This window comes from Stigmatopora argus, chromosome 21, assembly GCF_051989625.1.
Source record: "Stigmatopora argus isolate UIUO_Sarg chromosome 21, RoL_Sarg_1.0, whole genome shotgun sequence".
NCBI classification, from domain to species: domain Eukaryota; kingdom Metazoa; phylum Chordata; class Actinopteri; order Syngnathiformes; family Syngnathidae; genus Stigmatopora; species Stigmatopora argus.
In genome coordinates, this window is record NC_135407.1 from 8,577,335 (window position 1) to 8,596,911 (window position 19,577).

Genomic DNA, 19,577 nt, shown 5'->3' on the forward strand with positions numbered 1-19,577 from the left:
TTCTCAAAATGTATGTCTGAAATGGTGTCATACCTATATAATACCACACAATATCACATACAGCAACTGTGTTAAAAAATAACTAAATGAATTAAAATATACTCAAATTCTAACTGGAGTGGCATTTAATGGCTTTTGGATGTTCTTAAAGGGCACATACTTTAATATAGGATAATTAACTTTCTAATTGCCCGTACACAAACATTTCACTTGTCTTTCCCATTAAAAGAGGGTGCTTAATTGTACGTTTTATCTTGACAGGGTTAGGACACTTCAATGAAGCAAAATACAGACCTTCATTTAAGACGCAGAATTAAGGTTTAGATTTATGTTACATTAGGATTTTTCTTTTTTTAAGCTTTAAAAGCTTGATCTTGAGTTTCCCACAACCTCAGTGAAAAACACCATTGAAACCTTTATCAAAACAGCTTCAAAAAGTTATGAGAAATGTATTTATAATACAGAGAATACTGACTATGAAGTAGTGACCTCTGGTGAGCAATAGCAGTTGAGTACAGTACTGCAAAACAATAACTCGATCCATGCTGGTTTTTCAGATAAGAATGGCCTTTTAACAGACAGTAACATTTAAATAGCCATCAAGAAACATTTTTGCAATAGGATATCAAATGAAAGGAAATTGTGTCACATTTACTGCTTAGTGCAATTTGATCTACAGCCTACTAATGTCTGCTCTTTGCTTCACAAAACCTCCGAGTGCATTTCATTCATGTTCATTTCATTATCTAGCCTGAGATCCATTTACGTGTTACAGGGTGCGTTTAATTCATCTTATAGTGATAGACGACACCTGGTACACACCAAAAAGGAAATACAACTGACAAGGTGAAGATCGAAAATGAGGCAATAGAGCCAGATGAATCTCAAGAGAGAGGAGACAGTAACACAATGTAAACCTTCAAATTGGAACTACAAAGAGATTGCAAAACTGATAGCTGCCCAATTTGCAATCGACCTATACCTTGCACAGCATGTGCTATAAGACCATCACGATGCACTTAAAGCATAGTTAGATGGCTACATGCACACAGAAATGGGGCAAGACTACGTAAACTGTTTGTGGCTGATGTCTGTCTATCTATCATGTGCGTTCGTCCATCTCTGTTTCTAGAAGGCTCAAATTTGTGGACTTCTAGTGTGTGGCTCCAGTTTCTTACCTAGGTCTACAGTGTCTTGTGTCTGTCTTGCTACTGCCACCAAGAAATTTCCCGAATACGAGATGAAATAAAGTTCTAATCTAATCTAAATTTCTCTCATCTCATCTCTTTTTCTGAACTGCTTTATCCTCATTAGGGTTGCTGGGGGTACTGGAGACAATCCCAGCTGTCTCCGGGCCAGAGGCGGGGGACACCCTGAATCGGTGGACAACCGATCGCAGGCCACAAGGAGACGGACAGCCATGCACACTCACACCCATAACTAGGGGCAATTTAGAGTGTCTTATCAGCCTACCATGCATGTTTTTGGAATGTGGGAGGAAACCGGAGTACCCAGAGGAAATCCACGCAGGGGAGAACATGCAAACTCCACACAGATGGACATGACTTAGATTTGAACCCAGGACTCCAGAGCCGTGAGGCCGACGCGCTAACCACTCGCTCCACCGGGCCGCCTGGCTCAAATGTGCCCAATTATAATTGTGACCCAGAAATCTGGACAATTTAGGATTTGAAGAAGTTTAACACTATATCATAACAAGAACTAAATTGTATTCATTATTTGCACATTTCCAACACTTCATGAATATGGGAGACAATAAAAAATCAGGATATTTAAATCATTAAATGATTATCTGTTAGCAACTATAATATAGTATCTAAAGTCTTTAAAGGAAAGTATATATAGAATGGGTAAGTATGCAATCCACATTTCATATGGGTATTTGTAGACTAGAGTTTTTTTTTTAAACTGAACCAAAAATCATAATATCTGACATTTTTCTATTTGTAAACCTGAGATTATTGTTTGTGTTCGGATTAAAACCTATAATAGTTTAAAGTTGATGTGACTACATTAATTTCAAAGAAAAAAAATAGCATTTACAGATACTGGCCTCTTAATTTACCATGGGTGAATTTAAAAATAGTTTTATAAAATAAACAGAATGATATGATCAGCTCTGTGTGATGCAGAGCAGTTCTACATAACAGCAAATGTCAACCACAATATAAACAGAATGTCATAAATTCTCTAACAAAGGCAATTAATGTATAGGTAATTTAGAAATGTGACTGTATTGTGTCCTATTAGAACGAGCAAGTGCGTTTAAATTTGTGGGCCGTATATGTTTTATTCACTTTAAAGAGAAATTGACTTAAATTGGAATGGTGTGCAAATTGGTACAGTCAGAAACCAAGCCATATATAGACAGATCTAAATATCAGTAAGGAGAAATGAAGGTGTTCCCAGTACATACGGTTGACAGAGCTTGATAAGGTCCTGGTCAGTTGTCCCAGGTGGCAGGCCGCGGATGTACAGGTTGGTCTTACTCAGCTGCTCTGCCGCTCCATGGCTGCAGCTGTGGGTACTGGGGCTGGGAGGAGCCATGGGATGAGGGGGTGGAGCATAGGGCTGCTGGGAAAGGGAAGAAAATAAACATTTTAAATTAATAACTAGCCAGAATACAATGAATTTGTCTTTTTCCAATAGGTCACATACATTCATTTGTTCATTTTCCGTACCAAGGGTCACGGGGGGATATTGGAGCCTATCTCAGTCAAGTACGGACAGCAGGCGGGGGACACCCTTAATTGGTGACCAGCCAATTGCAGGGCACAAGGACATAAACGACCAGTCACACCCTCATACTTGGGAATTTAAATTGTTCAACCATCTTATTTTAAAGGATGTTTTAAGGATTTGGGTGCAAACTGGAGTACCCAGTGAAAACCCACGTAATATTCAAATGCCACAAAGGAACGTCTGAACATGGGATTGAACCCTTGATTTCAGAACTGTGAGGTCAAATTGTGAAGTGAATTTTAATTACAAAGCTGAGATATGAATATGTCCCTGTTCATGATGTTCCGGGCAAAGTCAGCTGGGATACGCCCTACTGCTCCATGACTTTAATTCACAAAAAAACAGAAAAATAAATAGATGAATACTATCCTGCATGTTTATCAGTTCACTGGGTCACATAAAATGTAACTGAAACATTACTGTATATGTATGGTTGGCTATAATGTAAATACAGCATTTACATGAATCAAACTTCCAGTATGGGAGGTAAGCTATTTAGAATAACACCATGCATCTCACTCAGTGTAACTTATGGACGAAGAAAATAAATAAGGTGGATGTTGTAAATATTTGCCAACAGAATCATTATAAGATGTCGGGTGATGTAGTAGTGTAAGGGGTTAGGGTTAGGACAGCCTTGGAACATTGGCAAATCAAGCCATCTTAGTTAAAAAAAGTAGGGACAGTCTCAAAAATAGAGAAACTGTGGAGTAGGGTCAGCAAATACCATAGTTTTCGAACTATTAGCTGCTTTTAACACCCATCTTTTACCTCATTAGCTTATACTAGTCCAGTGAAGCTTAAACAGTTTGTGGATTTTTACTGGCTAATGAGCTGCAAATATTTTGGTCTAAATATCCCATAACACAACTTGGACACCTGTGGCTTCTCTTTCAGTGTAGGATTATCCCATAACACAACTTGGACACCTGTGGCTTCTCTTTCAGTGTAGGATTAAGATTTTAAGTCTTGAGGAATCCAGTTTTCTTGCATAATTTCGACTGGCCATATTATAGTGAAGTGTCCAAAAGTTACATTAAAGTTGACCAAATTCTTTACCAAAATATTCACTTATAGGGTGAAATTATACTGTACTTTCTCTCATTGGATGAATTCAACCTTTTCTAGAAAAAATAATTTCTAATTTATACTATAATAATGCATGTAAAAAACACTTCTTTAAAATAAATTAAGTTGTGGTTGTTATGACTTACTTTTTCGATGCCTCAAGATTACATTTTGATGAGCACAGACATCACTGTCTTAACTTACATCATTAATAGTCACATAGTTCATTTATTCGTCTTCTGTGCAGCTGATCTTTTCAGTGGTGAATGAAGAAATGAATGAAAGTGCAACACACATCTCACTTTCCCAGCGCACTGCTTTTGTGCATTCAAATTTCATTTTATTGTCTCTATTTGATAGTCAAACCAAGTTAATGTTATTGCCAGTCAATAAAACATGTACTACATTATTTAATGTCTGTCATTTACAAAGGCTACATTACTGCTTTAGCCAGTGTTTTTCAGAACCAAAATTAGATGATGCTATTTTGTCACTATACTGAATTATCTTTTTCATTCATTCATTCATTCATTTTACGAACCATATACCAGCCAACTACGGGCAGTGGCAGGGGACACCCTGAAGCAGCAATTGCAGGTTATTCTTTTTCAGTTAAAAATATTAGCTAATGTTTGCAACATCATTAAGTTATTGTGTTTAATGGCAAAATAATTTTCATTGAATTAAGGACTTTGTGGCAGCCCGGTGACCGAATGGTTAGCACGTTGGTCTTACAGTTCTGGAACGAGGGTTCGAGTGATGTTTGCATTGGTTTTCTCCAGGTAGTCTGGTTTCCTCCCACATCCCCAAAACATGCAGGGTAGGGTGGTAGAAGACTCTAAATTGCCCCTAGATATGAGTGTGAGCGTGAATGGTTGTGTCTCCTAGCACTCTGCGAATGGCTGGCCACCAATTCAGGGTGTCCCCCGCCTGGGGCATAAAGCCAAGGATAGACTCCAGCACCCCCAGCGACATTTGTGAGGATAAGCTGTTCAGAAAATAAATGAATAAGGACTTTGTGACCGTTTCTTACCCATCATAGCTACAAAACCAATCCACTCCATTACCATGGAAACATTCCAACTTCTCAAGACCAATTAATATGCATCATATTTCAAAGTGAACACCTCATTTTGTTAATGTGTGGAATTTCCTGTTTGGCTCCATCTTACAAAATGCACGGAATCTTTCTAATGATGGTCTGGTTGTGCTGTTAGCATTGCTGCATGTTACATGAGGGAGGTTTTCCAGCTTGCCGCTATTTATATCTATATTGCAAGAAAACAGTACATACTGACATCGAAGGAGAATCAGGACCCGCTGGGCATGAGCGCAAAAGAGCAATTAAAGAAGAATAAGAAGATACAAGACACAAATGCGCTCTAGAATGATGGATGGTAAGAGGAAAGAAATAGGCGGAGAGTTCACGTAACTAAATATCACCTCTAGTTAACCCATTGCCCTCCTTAGAGAGAACCTTAGTAACCTACGGAGTTCTTTACACACACATGCACGCAGTTTAACACGCACATAAACTCACACACCATTAGCCCTCCATTCTTCCCCACATGTTAGCAGCAGTCACTGGAGCATGGCTGATTTGATGCGCTATTTTAAGCGCGTGCGCCATGCCAGCGTGTCGCCTCCGAGTCCTCAGACAAAGTGTCGGGGTCCACCGAGCGTGAAGAGGGAGCCACGTCCATCAATGGACAGCCAATTACCATGCTGAGCAAAGTGGAACTAATAGCCATCTACTCGCAGGGCTGGGCACGCACATACACAAACACACACGATGGCCCAACATTTAATGTCAAGTGAAAACAGAGAAATAAAAGTAAGTACAATGAACTAAAATGTCATCTATAGGGATGATTAAGTTTAAAAGGTTCAGTGCCTCTTTAACCTGGCTTCTGCAATCTGATTGCAGCCTGCATCCTAAAAATACATTAAAAAAAAAATGATTTTTTTCTTTTACAATTACAGGACACTAACCAACGCCAAAATTTCAGCAAATTGAAAAGCACTATATTTTTGTCAACCCACAGGGTAATATGATTATATACATTATTTACATACACTTGTATAACAATCTAACAAAGCAAAAAGTCAAAAGAATAATTGTTCTATTTTTTTACTACTGAGAAGCAAAATGTTTGTTTTTTTAAAAACCTATATTTTCTGTTTTTTATATTGAGTCAGAAAATAGGCAGGATTTCACCCCCCCAAAAATCAGGGGTAAACAAGGGGTTATTGACAGTCCATTTGGCGCTACGACCATGGGTGCTTGTGCACCGCTGGCCACCCGTATGTCTGTTTCTGCAGACGACCACTGATGACTTTATTAGAGCCCCCTCTCCTAGTTTGCGGCTGGGTTGTCATTCCGGCTGTCTAGTTGCTTGCACAGCCGCTGTTATATTTCTGTTGTAGCTCTGCCTGTCGCTGTGCGTGGGCCTCAGCTGTTTGCGTTGGTTTCCTGCCCCCTCTCGCTGTCCCTTGGCGGCGGGGTGGGGTTTCCTGATGGCCTTATTTAATTTTTGCGCTCCTGGTCATTTCTTTCAGGTGCGTCGTTCCACTGCTTTTGCTGTCTCTGTCGTGTTTGCGTTTGCGCCCCCTTCCTTCAGCTTGCGGCTCGTCTTCACTCTTAACATCGGCTGTAGCTATTGCGCTGCCGCTTGACGTTGCTTGGGCTGTTGTCTACCTTGCGGCTCCCTCCTAGGGTTGTCTGAAGTTAGCGATAAACCTAGACAGTTGAAATGGCATTAAGCATCTCCCACGCTGCACGTGTAGACAGCGAAGGCTATTCAACAACTTGCCTATGTGGTTGAGCTGCTGTGGTATATAGATGGAATGGACGGCGTTCTCGGGTGGCAGTCTCCCTGAGGATTTGGCGGCTGGCCCTGAGCCATGTCTGCCCGACATGCCTGATCTGGATGTTGTGGCTGATGCCTTTCAGTGGCTACTTCCGCTTCTTAATTCTATGACGGGTTTGACCGGGCTTCTGCGCCTTTGAGACTGCGGCACATGTCCTCGTTGCAGGGCTCATCAGTCAGTTCCCCTGAAGTCTCATGCTGGCAGTGTTGCGGAGCATGTTGAACTGGTCGCAATTAGAATTTTTGCCTGCTGCAGCATCTGGGCGCACCATCTATGGCACTAGTGGTCTGCTTCTGCCCTTGTGATTCCCATGGCATTGGTACATCATGCTGCTGGTGAGATCCTGTGGCCCTCATTGATGGAAGCCGTACTCTGGCACCCATTCATGTCCTAGCTGCTGGTGGTGACCATGTCGTTGGGTCCCTTGTCCGGTTGGCTCCCTTTGGGAGTCACTCGGTTGTGCAGCCGGACAACTTGGCAGCTCGCCTTTTTCGGCTTTCTGGCCTGTACAAGGTGACAAATTGCACGGATGATGTCCTACCCCATGCACGTTTGTTATGGCTTGCTATGGTTTTGTTGCCTTTGGTCCACCTGCCAGCCTCTTTTCCAGAGCAGTCAACCCCCAGTCTGGTGCTGGAGGACTGGGGACTATGATATGCTGGATGTCGGTGGTTGCTTCCGCTGGGAACTCAGTTGGGCCACTGCTGTAGTTTGTGTCTGTGATGCCCATCAAGTCAGGTTGTATGCCATCTATGGACCAAGGATGGCTGTGGCTCGGGTTCATGTTTTCTCACCTGCCTATTAGGGCTGTCCAGCCTGTGGGTCCTTGACCTTTCCCTGTTTTTTTTTATTTTATTTTTTGGGAAGGATGCGTTTTTTTCATGTGCCATATAGTCTGCAACATAGACTCCTTGTCTTATTGACAGTCCCTTGGATGGCCTGTCCCAATGTCGGTTCGCCCGGTGGGGGTGCCCTTCTGCCGTGATGTATTGTTAACAATTCTGTGCATTGTCGGCTGCCTTGGGATTGATCGGTGGACCACCCAGGGGTAGTCCCTCGCTCTCTCTGGTTTTCCATGGCCCTCTGGGCTTGGCCGAAGTGCCTATGAGACATTCCCTGCCATTCGATTGGTTCCGGGTGGCGTGTTAGGAGCCCCTCCTGCGGGTGCACTTTGCGCCAGTGTTGGCCTCCTTCTGGATGACTCGGCAGTGACTGCCAAGTTTTGCGACTGTTGGAAGGTCCTACTGCCTGTTTTGTAATCCATCAGGCAGGCGTGTGTGGGCTGTGGGGAAAGCCAGTGTAGTTGTTCTCTCCCCAAGGTCATTGGCTCTTTGCATGCCCTCAGTCTATTGGGTGTCCTGGGTCAGCCGTAAGGGTCTACACTGTGGTGGCCTCAGCATAATGCCCCGGCTTCTCTGATGGCATAGTAGGGAGTTGTTGGATGGCCTACTTCAAGGACGCCCTGCACCCGCGAGTGTCCGCATGCCCTGCAATGAGGCTTATAGTTGGTCATTTGTGCCTCTTCTTCATGGTTAGCGCTTGGCACATACTGGATGTTACTGCCTATTTGTCAGCTCTCCCCACCCGTGCTGGGTGTGGTCTTCATGTTCACAGAAACTCCCACGTGGGGTTTCTGTGTGGAATCCTTCGTGACCTCTCTGGTATTGTCTATTCAGTGCTTTCAGCACCACCTCAGTCAGTCAGGAGGGATGAAATAGAACGAAAGTTATGTATTTAACTACGGTTCTATGAATCCGTTCAATCCCTCAGATTCCTCGTGCTCACACGAAAAGATTCTGTAGGGACTGTATCCATGGTAGAACCAAACTATATACCCTTCCTGGGGTCAACTTGCGTTCACAGCTGACTTCGTTGGTATTGATACTCGCACTGTGTATGCACGAAGGGACCATTCAGTGCTTTCAGCACCGTCTCTGGCGGTCATTTAGGATTCATAGAAACTTAGTTACATATGTAACTTTTGTTGTGCAGCAGGAAAATGTATTCTAAGTATACTACGTAATTGACAATGAAGGAGCATGCAGCCTTTCATCACTCCTTACCATTTAAAAATAAAATTGACAAGGCAAAGACGATGAAAGAGTTCAGACTTATACCTCTTAAATTTGAGTAATACATAAATCCAGAAAATTGTTATGATCTCGGCAACCCTTAGAGGAGTTAAGTCCTGTTCCCCACTGCCCTCAACTTGTTCTAATTTTACCCTTTATTCATACGTATCAATGCAGAAAGCACGATGAAGCTGTTAGGTGACACTGCTTTTAAGATTAAAACAACTGGACCCTAGTGTCTTTTTGTAAACATTCAGTCGGTGATTGTGAATAATGTGTTTCACACGTTGTAATTCCTATGTGGGGCAATTTCAGAGAAGTTGGAGGAAAATAATGATTACGACTGACGTGAACAGTTTGTATACCACAGAATTAATTTATCAAACTTGTATGGATGACCCCATATTGATCTTGCTTTCACAAAGCAACACACCAATCATTTAATTAGTTATCTGACAAGGTTGGCACTAGCCACTGAGCTATATTAAATAATGCACTACGAAACTCCATCGTCTGATACTTCATATCTCTGTCACAGCTTTATGCCATTTCACGGAGCCACTCCATCTCTGGTATGTAACACTACTTTGCTGCACACTCAATTTTTACAGAGTACCAACCTGAATAAAAGATGTAAAAGTGCTGGCTTTTATAAGTAAAGGGGACTTGTGGGTGTGTGTAATCTGGTTATGCGTCTGTATCTAAGCATTGCCTCTTACACTGTTGCTGTGAAATTATTTTTACTAGCATATTTGTCCACTGGAGTTTGTTATCCTCATAATATTATACATAATGCTACGTGACAGAAACATAACAACACTCCAACCGCAAATACCTCTCAAAGTTGATGTTGGTGCTGAAGGTTAATTGAGAGCTTTTCCCCCCGTTCTCACGCTTTCTTTGTTTTAGCCCCACTAATATGCTAGGCCCTCCTTCTCCCCCTCTTCCTCCCTTGGCTATAGTCTTGGCTTACATCCTGGGCTTTGGAATTCATGTGTCCCGCCCTATCGATTTGCTTTCATTTTTTAAGGTCAGAAGCTGAAATCTTACAAAATGAGGCAGTGAGGGTCAAGTGCAGCCTATTACTTACATTGCTGGGTGTGAGGCAAAGCGCAAGGTTATCAAAGGTTAAAGATAGAGAGAGGGGTGGGTGAACAACTCCCCTGGGATTAAAAATGCATGTTAGTGATCTCATCCTTAAATAAAGATCAGTTGCTTTTTCTTTTGTGCTGCCTTTTACAGAATATTTAATTTGATTTGATGATTTGACATGCAAATGTCTTATATGAGACCTTGTGTAACTGGAAGGAGAGTATGAACAATTTGACAAAATAGAAAACAGGCAACAACAGAAACTTCATTTTCATTCATTCTCAAAAGGGTTGCTGGAGCCTAACCCAGCTGACTTCGGGCGAGAGGCAGCCTACACCCTAGATTGGTTGCCAGTCAGCCGTAGGACATACAGAAAGACAAACGACCATCCGTACTCACAATCATGCTGCTACCAATGGGAATCGAGCTCGCGCCTGCCAAGACCGAAGTCAGGCGAGCGAACTGCTACACCACGAGGCGGATAGAAACTTCATTTTAGTTTTTTTTTTCTTCTGCAAAAATGCTTAAGCATATACTGGAAATGTCCATGAAGTTGTGCAATACTGAATTTGTATATCAAAGGGTAGTGTGATAGAGGTGTTTAAAAGAACAGTGACATAAGTGCACTCTGTAGATCTTGTGTGTAATGGTTGAGAAAATGAGACCCATTTGACTCTAGATTACAGGTGTCAAACTCAAGGCCCAGTGGCCAGATATGGTGCGCAAATGAAGCAAAATTATATAGTGCAAGCATTTTTTGGTTACTAGTAGTCCTTTTTTAAATGAACTGAATAATTGTGTTTGACAGCTTTTGATTCCCTACAATGGATGTTAAATAGTGGGTTGTTTTGTTTTGTTGGGAATGTGTACACTGTCATTTGTTGCCTCCATTATTTGTAGACAGATTAAAATGAAATGTGATAGATAAACTTTAGGGATGTATAAGCATTAATTCTTGGAGCACAATTATTATTTTTGATAGGATAGGAATGAAACTAGATCGTGTAGTGTTTTTTTTTTTTTGCCTTACTTCGGTGCGGACAGGATTGTTTTGATTGGGATTGTGATTGTGTCTCTACATGTGCCCTACTGGCGACCAATCAAAGGTTTAGTTTGTTGTTCCTGAAGTCAGCTACACAGTTTAGCCTGTAGTAACATACAAGTGCTTTTTTAAATAAAGCATACATTTGTAAGCAATGGACTATTGTAGTGTTTCTCAATTACTTTCTGTTGAGCCCCTTCTAGGTCGATGGAACAAGTCTGCAAAACCATAAATTGTATCATTTGTCTATGAAATTGTCATTAGTTCACCTCTGCAAAACAATGTATCCTTACTCACTGTCAAGTCCTACTATCAAGAGTCATTTACACTCTACTTAAATAATCGAATTTGTCAAAAAATAATTTAAAAAAATTACTAACTCACAAAGATCCATATCTACTGAATGTGAAGAATAACAATATTTTATTTAACGTGTGCTTTTGCATAGTTAAAACCAGCGATGTAAGGCAGTGGGCATATGACTCAAATGGAAAAGAGTAGTCGAGATTCATTGTCTTTATCGTGCGACTGGTTGGAATGCAAGACTGAGAGTGGATCAGAGGAGGAAGTATGTCCCAAAGAACATGTTTCCAGGGAGATTTTTCCATACAAGCTCAAACCGGAGGTAGAGAGAGAGGGGTTTTGGTGGGGCCCCAAAAAAGTATACAAGGCTTGTCACTGAAATGGTTCATTCTTTAGCAATCAATTTCTGTACTCCTTATCCTCATGAGGGTAGCGGGAATGCTATAGACTATCCCAGGTAACAATGGGCAAGAGGCGGTACAACCTGTCACCAGCCAATAAAAATAAATTAATAATGGGTTGAAATGGAAATTCATTACTTTCTCAATTCAGCCTTTGATTGTACAGCTCAGCTAGAGCATAACATACACTAGAGTTATCATACTTACTTAAACGACTCACAAATATTTCTGAGTATGTGACAGAAGCTCTGAATCTCCCCTGCATTGCTCACTCACTAAATTAGAGCTGTGTAAAGCATTCTACTCGTTGAAAATACTGTGCCACAAATTGGATCCCCAGCAAGCCTCTGTACAAGAATGTCACAGCTGGGTAAGGAGACGAGAGAATGGAGTTTTTTCTCATTTACCTCCTAGAGTTTTGAAGTGTCATAACTAGCAATTCACACACTAGTTTTCACCCTCTCTCAAACACTGCCATTCTTTGATTTCATTGTCTCTCCGAATACAAACACTACTGTTTATAGTGAAGCCTTTATGCATTAGATATTACCTTCTCGCATAAGATACAAGTGAAGTTGAAATGTTGACAACAATCCATTGCAAAAAAATAAAAAATAACATGCACACAAATGTACTGATGACATTTTTTGTTATTTTTATGTACCAGGGAATAACCTATGATTACTTAAAAATAAAAAGGGTTTACTTTTGTTCAGAACCCTAAATTCCATCTGAGGTAACATGGGCTTCTTATATGCTTCTCTGGTTAGTGGTTTCCCTACCCTGACAATCAATTTAGGTGGCTAGCCATTTCATTTTAAGTTTGCAGCTGTGCCATACTGTCACCACTTTGGGATTCACAAGAGGCAAGGTAGCTTTAAATAGCTTTGAATCATTACTAAATATAATTGAAATTTAAATTAACCACTTAATCTATAATTGTTGCATACGAGGAGGAAAGCGGGCAAGGAATGAGAGAATGTTAACCCTGCTGATGCTAGAGATTATTTGCAAAAAGTCTCCCAAAAGAGTAAAAACAAAAGATTGGGGGATGCAAACAATGAACAAAATATATTGAAAAGGCAGGTATTGACAGAATTGATGGAGGTTGGAGACAGAGGAACAAGAAACAAAACGTTACAATGAACCGATAAAGACCGAAGAAAATCAAGAAGTTTTATACACAGAACGGAGCAATGTGACGACGATGTTAAACTGGGTGATAAAACTGGTCTTAAAATTATCAAGTTTATATACATAGTTCTGTCAGAAGGACTCAAAACGAATCCATAACTATAAGTCAGCGTCATCCACGGTGTCCAATGATGCAGTAAGGACAAGCAGGGTCAACACATACAGTGCATGGGGGTATTTACTGTTACAGTTTAATATTTATGGTTGAGAGAAATAAACAGAGCTTGGCTGAGTGAGATGTATGGGTGTAGCAGATCTTTGTCAAAATTGCGATGTACGCGTTTCGAATCCTGAGTTAGGCTTCCATATGTATAATGCAGTATTTCAATTAGCCCTAATGAATAATTTTACTTCATAAATATGCAGAATTATTCCCTATCACTGCTGATTCATTCCTATTTTCAGCTAATATGGGTATTTGAGTTGTAAACTTCACTTATTGTGGAGTATAATTACACAATGGTAAAAAAACAGCAATCATTTTTAGAATCAAGCAAAGAAACTAGACCTGTTGCATACACAAAAGGAATAATTGCAGTTCCTGGTGAAAAAGCTGGGATGTGGCTTTTATTTCCCTCTTCCTTCCTGTACAGTAATAGCTCAGGGGAAGTTGACTGAGCATCAGCTTTGTAATTGGCCATGATTTATAGAAGGCCAAGGAGAGCCCGCGAGACCTCGAATAGTACTACCATAAGGTCAGACAGGTCTATACAGTCAATATCACAAAACTGACCGGACTCAACAATATTCCTCCTCTCATCCAACTCATGCTAACATCACTATACAATTGCTTTGTAAATGTAAAATGTCTTTTTGTGTATTCCTTGGTGTATGCTTTCTCAAACACATACTACACAAGAAACCTGCCATAAACAATGACAGCCAGTAAACTTAAATGCAAGAGAGAGAAAAAATGCCTCCCTGCTCATGTTAAATTAATTCATGCTGGCAAAGTCTGTGCAAAGACTCTTAAAAGACAAGCATATTCCCAGAGGCATCCTTTCCAAACTGCCAGGACTAACAGCTCGCACCGCGCTCCGCTGCATTCACAGCAGCTTCGGAACACAGAAATAACACAAATCCCTCATCCATCCTGGATAGTTGCTTCCAAACCTTTAGCCCTTAAACACGTGTTTTGACAATCCCAGCTGCATATCAAAACCGTAAGATGAGGGCGGGAGAGTGAAAGACAGGCAAAATGTCGTTCTTGTCTTATCCCTTTGTCTCCAGTTTTTTATGCGATTGTTGAGGTAAACCCATTGCTCGAGGCGTGAATGGTAAATCATCCCAGAGTCACTGGGGAACACTATGCTTCGGCTTCTATGGCCAAATGTTCTCCATAAGGGAGAGACACAGGAAAAAGGCAGGAATGATAGAGCTGGAGGTGCAAGAGAATGAAATGAATAACAGAAAGAGAAAGCAAGGTAGGTTGGAGTACAAAGAACATTTTTTTTCAAAAAACAACAATACTGATTGGGTCTTCTGCCACAAAGACATTTCCCAAAAATGGTCGTCCAGCAAGAGTGGACAATAGTTCTTGAAGCTAATTATAAAAGTGCTGATCTGTACAGATTTAAAATACACATTATTTGTTCTACTATTGTTTTATTTTTGCTCCTTATGTTGGCTCTCTCTACTATTCGACAAGCTTTGGGCTAGATAAGAGAAAGATGTTATGTTCCATGTCAAGTATTTGGATACGAAGCCCCAGTGCTCCAATAAAAACATTTTTTTTCTCTGAAGGGGACACAGATCTGCGCAATTCTTGATATCTACAGTCAAAACAGAAAGTGAATAAGATAACCTCTTTTTTTAGTTTGTGTTAGTTGCCACTAATCTGTTTCTGTTTTTGAGATTCATTAATTGGATCATTAAATCTGTTTTTTTAAAAAGACATTTCTTGTTAAATATGCCACTATTCTGCTCAAATTTTTTGAGTTTCGATCTCTAATGTTTTAATTGAGCATTTTGATTTATTAATTGGATCATTTATTCTGCTTTCTTTGTTTTAAATAAATAAAATGATTGTTAAGGGCTGAATATATAATCTAATGCATTATATGAATCAGTCCCACCATCAAAATAGCAGAATTTTGCTAAATGTGTTTTGTATTGTTTTTATTTGGAATGCCACATTTAATTTGCGGTCCTCATTTCATAGAACATATTTTAATCAAACATTCATTCACTCCTTTTCTGAACCGCTTATCCTCACAAGGGTCACACGGAGTGCTGGAGCCTATCTCAGCTAACAACAGGCACCAGGCAGGGGACCCCCTGAATCGGAGGCCAGCCAATCGCAGGGCACAAGGAGACAGACAACCATTCGCGCTCACACTCGTACATAGGGGCAATTTAGATAATATCACTAATAATGCACCTATTTAATTTCTTCAGGGATTAACAAAGTAATAACGCGTTTCAATTTCTGAAGCCTAACACTGATCCAGACATGTTGATGTTAGTTCATTCATTCGTTTTGTGAAACTGCTTATTCTCACAAGGGTCACGGGGGTCCTGGAGCCTATCCCAGGCAACTAAGAGCACGAGGCAGAGGACACTCTGAATCGGAGACCAGCCAATCACAGTGATGTTAGTTCATTAAATAAAATCTGATCTGAAGATCCATCTAACTTTTCGGCTCTCATAAAAGAGTGAGCAGTGGCCCTGCATATAAGCATGATGTGGATCCCATGTTTATACCAGACTTTTAGTAAGTCATCATCGTTTATCAGCAGACAATAACAACCAGTCAGCCAGGTTTAGGTGACATAAAAGAAGCTGAATTGTACTTGTGAAGACTGAGTGTAACGTTTTGGCTTTGAAAGCTATGACAGCCATACGGAATATAAACTGCATGAGCTGGGGCAAAGCCAAATTGAAACTCGGTGGATGTAAATATTTGGGTTGATTTGTCATCATTACAGCCAGCTGGTTCAGTTTGCATGCTAGCCAGTGTGGGAGTGGAGAGAGTAAAATAGATAGTGAGATAATGGGAGAACGGACATTACTTTTGAGAGAGAGCATGCTCTAAATGTGCGTCTAAAATGCTCTCACAACCCATTGTATAAAAGGTATTACCGATCTGCAATCGATATCACCTTCTGTTTTTTTGTTTTGTTTTTAAAATCTGTCAAAAGGCAAACTACAGTGCGCCATCAACATTTAGCTAAACACCCCATTTTGGGCTTTGTTGATGATATAATATTGGTCAGATTGTCAGACTGTCAGACATCCTTTCAAATGCTATCTACGTTACGTCTCTGAACACAAAGTTAGCCATTACACCTGGGCCTTTCTGGCAAGTTGCCCCTTTCTCCTGCCCAGACCACAACTTATAAGTGCAATTTATAAGTTGGAATTAAACTATATTCAGAAAACAAACAAAGTTTTCTGTCTTGTTTTTGTCAACTGTGGCTCAAAACAATAAATGAGTATACATATCCATGATCTGTTTGCCCCAAATCCTCATTTCCATAATCTTACCCTCTCTGATTTAAAGCCTACCATTGAAGGTTGATTCAGGTAATGGTTGTCATTTAATACATTTCAAACTATTTCATCTGTTTGGTGTGCTGAATCTGAATTCTTTCCCACCATAGCCCCTGGTCAGGTGTTTTTTTTTCTCCTTTTTTATTTAAATTAGGTCATTGTAATAATGAACAATGTGAATGAATTTCATAACTTCCTGATGAAGACATCTCTAGTCCACAAGGAAATAAGACATTGATGAAGAAATCCAAGCAAAACAGAATGAGGTCATATTCCGGCAAACTACGTGGAATTCGTTTTGGGCAAGGATATTGCAAACTTGTGAGATTTGTACGGAAAAATATATTTCGATAAAAAAATATTCTTTGGCACTTCTTAATGATAAATGTGGTATTTTGGTTCATTTTAGTGGCTAAAGCATATCCATTCAGCTAAAATAAATTTCACGAATTTGCTCATGCAGAATGTATGTTTTTGAAATGTTGCCGTCGTTAGAACTAAAGACCATTTCTTCAAAGGAGTAATCTACATGAGATTTAGCTGCATATTCAGAAATATGTACTTACAGACCCTAACTAAAATTGTGTTGATGCAGTCCTCTTTTCTTCATCAACTCTCGAACCAATCAGACAAAAGCAAAGAGAGGTGGCAAGGCAAGAGATTTAGGACGTTGCCGCCTGATGGTGTAGAGCGGGGGTTGGCAACCGTAGGTTCTGGAGCCACATGCAGCTCTTTAGCCGTACCCTAGTGGCTCCCAAGAGCTTTTTCAAAAATGTTTGAAAATGGGGGAGGCAAAAAAAAAAATGTTTTAATATGGTTTCTGTACAAACCTGACACAAATGTTCTTTACGTTTTCCAATGTAATAAAATTATTAGAATAAATACTAAATTTCTACATATCTGTCAAAGAAGATTTGTGCCATAGCCTGCGACACACGTTTCTATCAACAGGGTGGGATGCAAGGCAGGTTGATGTTGCAAACCAACCAGCAACTCTGATGGGACATAAATCCCAACAGGAAAAGCGAAAAATAACAGGAAAACAGAGGATTCAACGTTTCTTGGACTAAATCATTTCCATACATTGCCAATGCAGAAGGATTGTCTGAATGTTCGCTTTGTAGAGAGACGTTTTCACATAAAAAAAAGTCATGTGGAAAGACATTTGCAGGTAAGGCATACTGCATTTGCAGCCGAGTACCCAGGTGGGAAAGGGAGAAAAAGTGCGATTGCATTACTTCTGGAGAAATTAGGAGCGCAAAAAATAGATTTTGGAAGTGGTTTGCATCTCCAAGCTCCACCACTACTGTTCACAGAGGGTGAAAAGGCACATTATGCACGTTCCATTCAGTTGTTGTTTTGTCAAATCCTCATTTCTTTAATTTCAAAGCAATAAAAAATAATTCACTAATATTTTAATGTAGTTAAACTTGAGGTGGGATCGTACAACAGAGCAGTCACGTGGTGCATCATTCTCTACAGAATGCATTGCTGGGAACATTTCGCTAAACATTTAATCAACAATGCTCATGATGTAGTTGTAGCGAACTTAGTCATTTTTATGGTAAGCTAATATGCATACATAGAGCATGTCTTGACTTCATTATAAGGCTTATATAAGTATTTTTAAAAAAAAAATTGCAGCTCCAGACATATTTGTTGTATTCGTTCAATATGGCTCTTTCCACATTTTGGGTTGCTAACCCCTGGTGTAGAGGTTCATTCACCTGACTTCGGTGTGGGCAGGCGTGGGCTCGATTCCCATGAATGTGAGTGCGGATGGCCGTTTATATCTCTGTGAACCCTACGGCTGACTCATGACCAGTCTAGGGTGTAGGCTGGCTTTTACCCAAAGTCAACTGGGATAGGCTGCGGCAAACCCTGCAGCCCTAACGAGGATGTGCGGTTACGGAAGATGAATAAATAAATCCATTATTTTTTTAGGACAGCAAGCATTTCATACTTTGTCGCTAAAATCTCAAGTGCAATGGCAGAAATATCAGAATATGGCTGTATTCCTTTCGAAAAATGGCTTTTTTCCAATATCATCAAAAGGTTATTGATGTCTTCTTGACTGTGCATAGTGCCAAAATTTAAATTATAAAAAAATTACGGCCTGGCATGTAAATGTAGCAATTTAGAAGCATTTTGTTTTTAGAATAGAAAATCCAGGGTTCTGGCTTTGAATGTCAACTGCTCTAATCTTTGTTTGCACGGCCAGGAGGCCCAACAGTCATGAGTGACTGCTCCAGCTGACCAGGTGAGAAGAGTTATTGCTGGAATGTGGAGCCTGTCGGGAAGGGGGCCAAAAGGGACAAGGGATGGATTGATATAAAGAGGAAGTTTGAGCTGTGGCAAAATGCCATTTGTTACACTGTTTGCCAGACAAACAAATTTATGTCTCCTCTTTCAGAAGGTCAGGAGCACTTGGATTCATAAATAAGGACGTAATTGGGAAGGGGCAACCAAAGAGTTTGTTGGTTATTGCCTTACCGGAAGCCAATGTTTATTTGACACCATGTCTTTTTTAGATCAACACTTAAATACAAGAGTACTTGCTAAATACTCCAATGAGAGCATTTGTGAAAGAAATTAACCACATAATTTAAAAGCACATAAGCAACATCCACTGATCGGTTTTGTTTTCAAAAAATTCAATACAACAATACAGCACAAGACATCAGCTTCTTTGGGTATGTAAAGGTTGCTTTCACGATGTTTCCTTCCGTTATTTTTTTACCTATCTCAAGATACGCTGATATCAATGAGTGAGCAAGATAAAAAAATTATGATGGCAAGTGTGAAATTGGTTTACACTTCTGTCTTCTTAGTGATAGGTCAAAAATATTTGAAGAGGTTTGAATCGTACAGAACTACGTCAATCAGACTTATTAAGAAGGAAACCCAATGACATGTAATCTAAATTTCAGCCAAAATCCTAGGAGAGGATGATACCAGTTTCACTCCAAAACTATTAATTTGATTTCTATAGATTTCTACTTGCAAAAGAATGGATTTTACGTTGGAACATTATAGGGATTGCATAGCATACCCAGAAAAGTTTGTAATGCTCGTGGACTGCATTTCAAATCTAATCTAAATAACTATAATCATGTTTTGGTAACAAAATTAAAATGTGTCTTTGTAAAGAAGGATTTTTATAGAACTCTGTTTTTGGCCTGGTGGCCCAATGGGTGAGTGGTTAGCGCATCGGCTTCACAGTTCTGGGGTCCTGGGTTTGAATCCAGGTCACTCCACCTGTATGGAGTTTGCATGTTC

At 40.2% G+C, this 19,577-nt stretch overlaps 1 protein-coding gene across 3 annotated transcripts in view; it reads right to left on the reverse strand.

Annotated features, from left to right (window-relative positions):
• Window positions 1-19,577, reverse strand: part of rbms3 (RNA binding motif, single stranded interacting protein) — a 248,683-nt gene that overhangs the window by 190,003 nt on the left and 39,103 nt on the right. For 2 of the 3 annotated variants that reach the window (XM_077590895.1, XM_077590893.1), the window contains exon 2: window positions 2,438-2,595. In XM_077590895.1, coding sequence (XP_077447021.1) covers window positions 2,438-2,595 — 158 coding nt within the window. The remainder of the gene's footprint in view (window positions 1-2,437; window positions 2,596-19,577) is intronic. The other variant, XM_077590894.1, reaches the window with a different exon arrangement.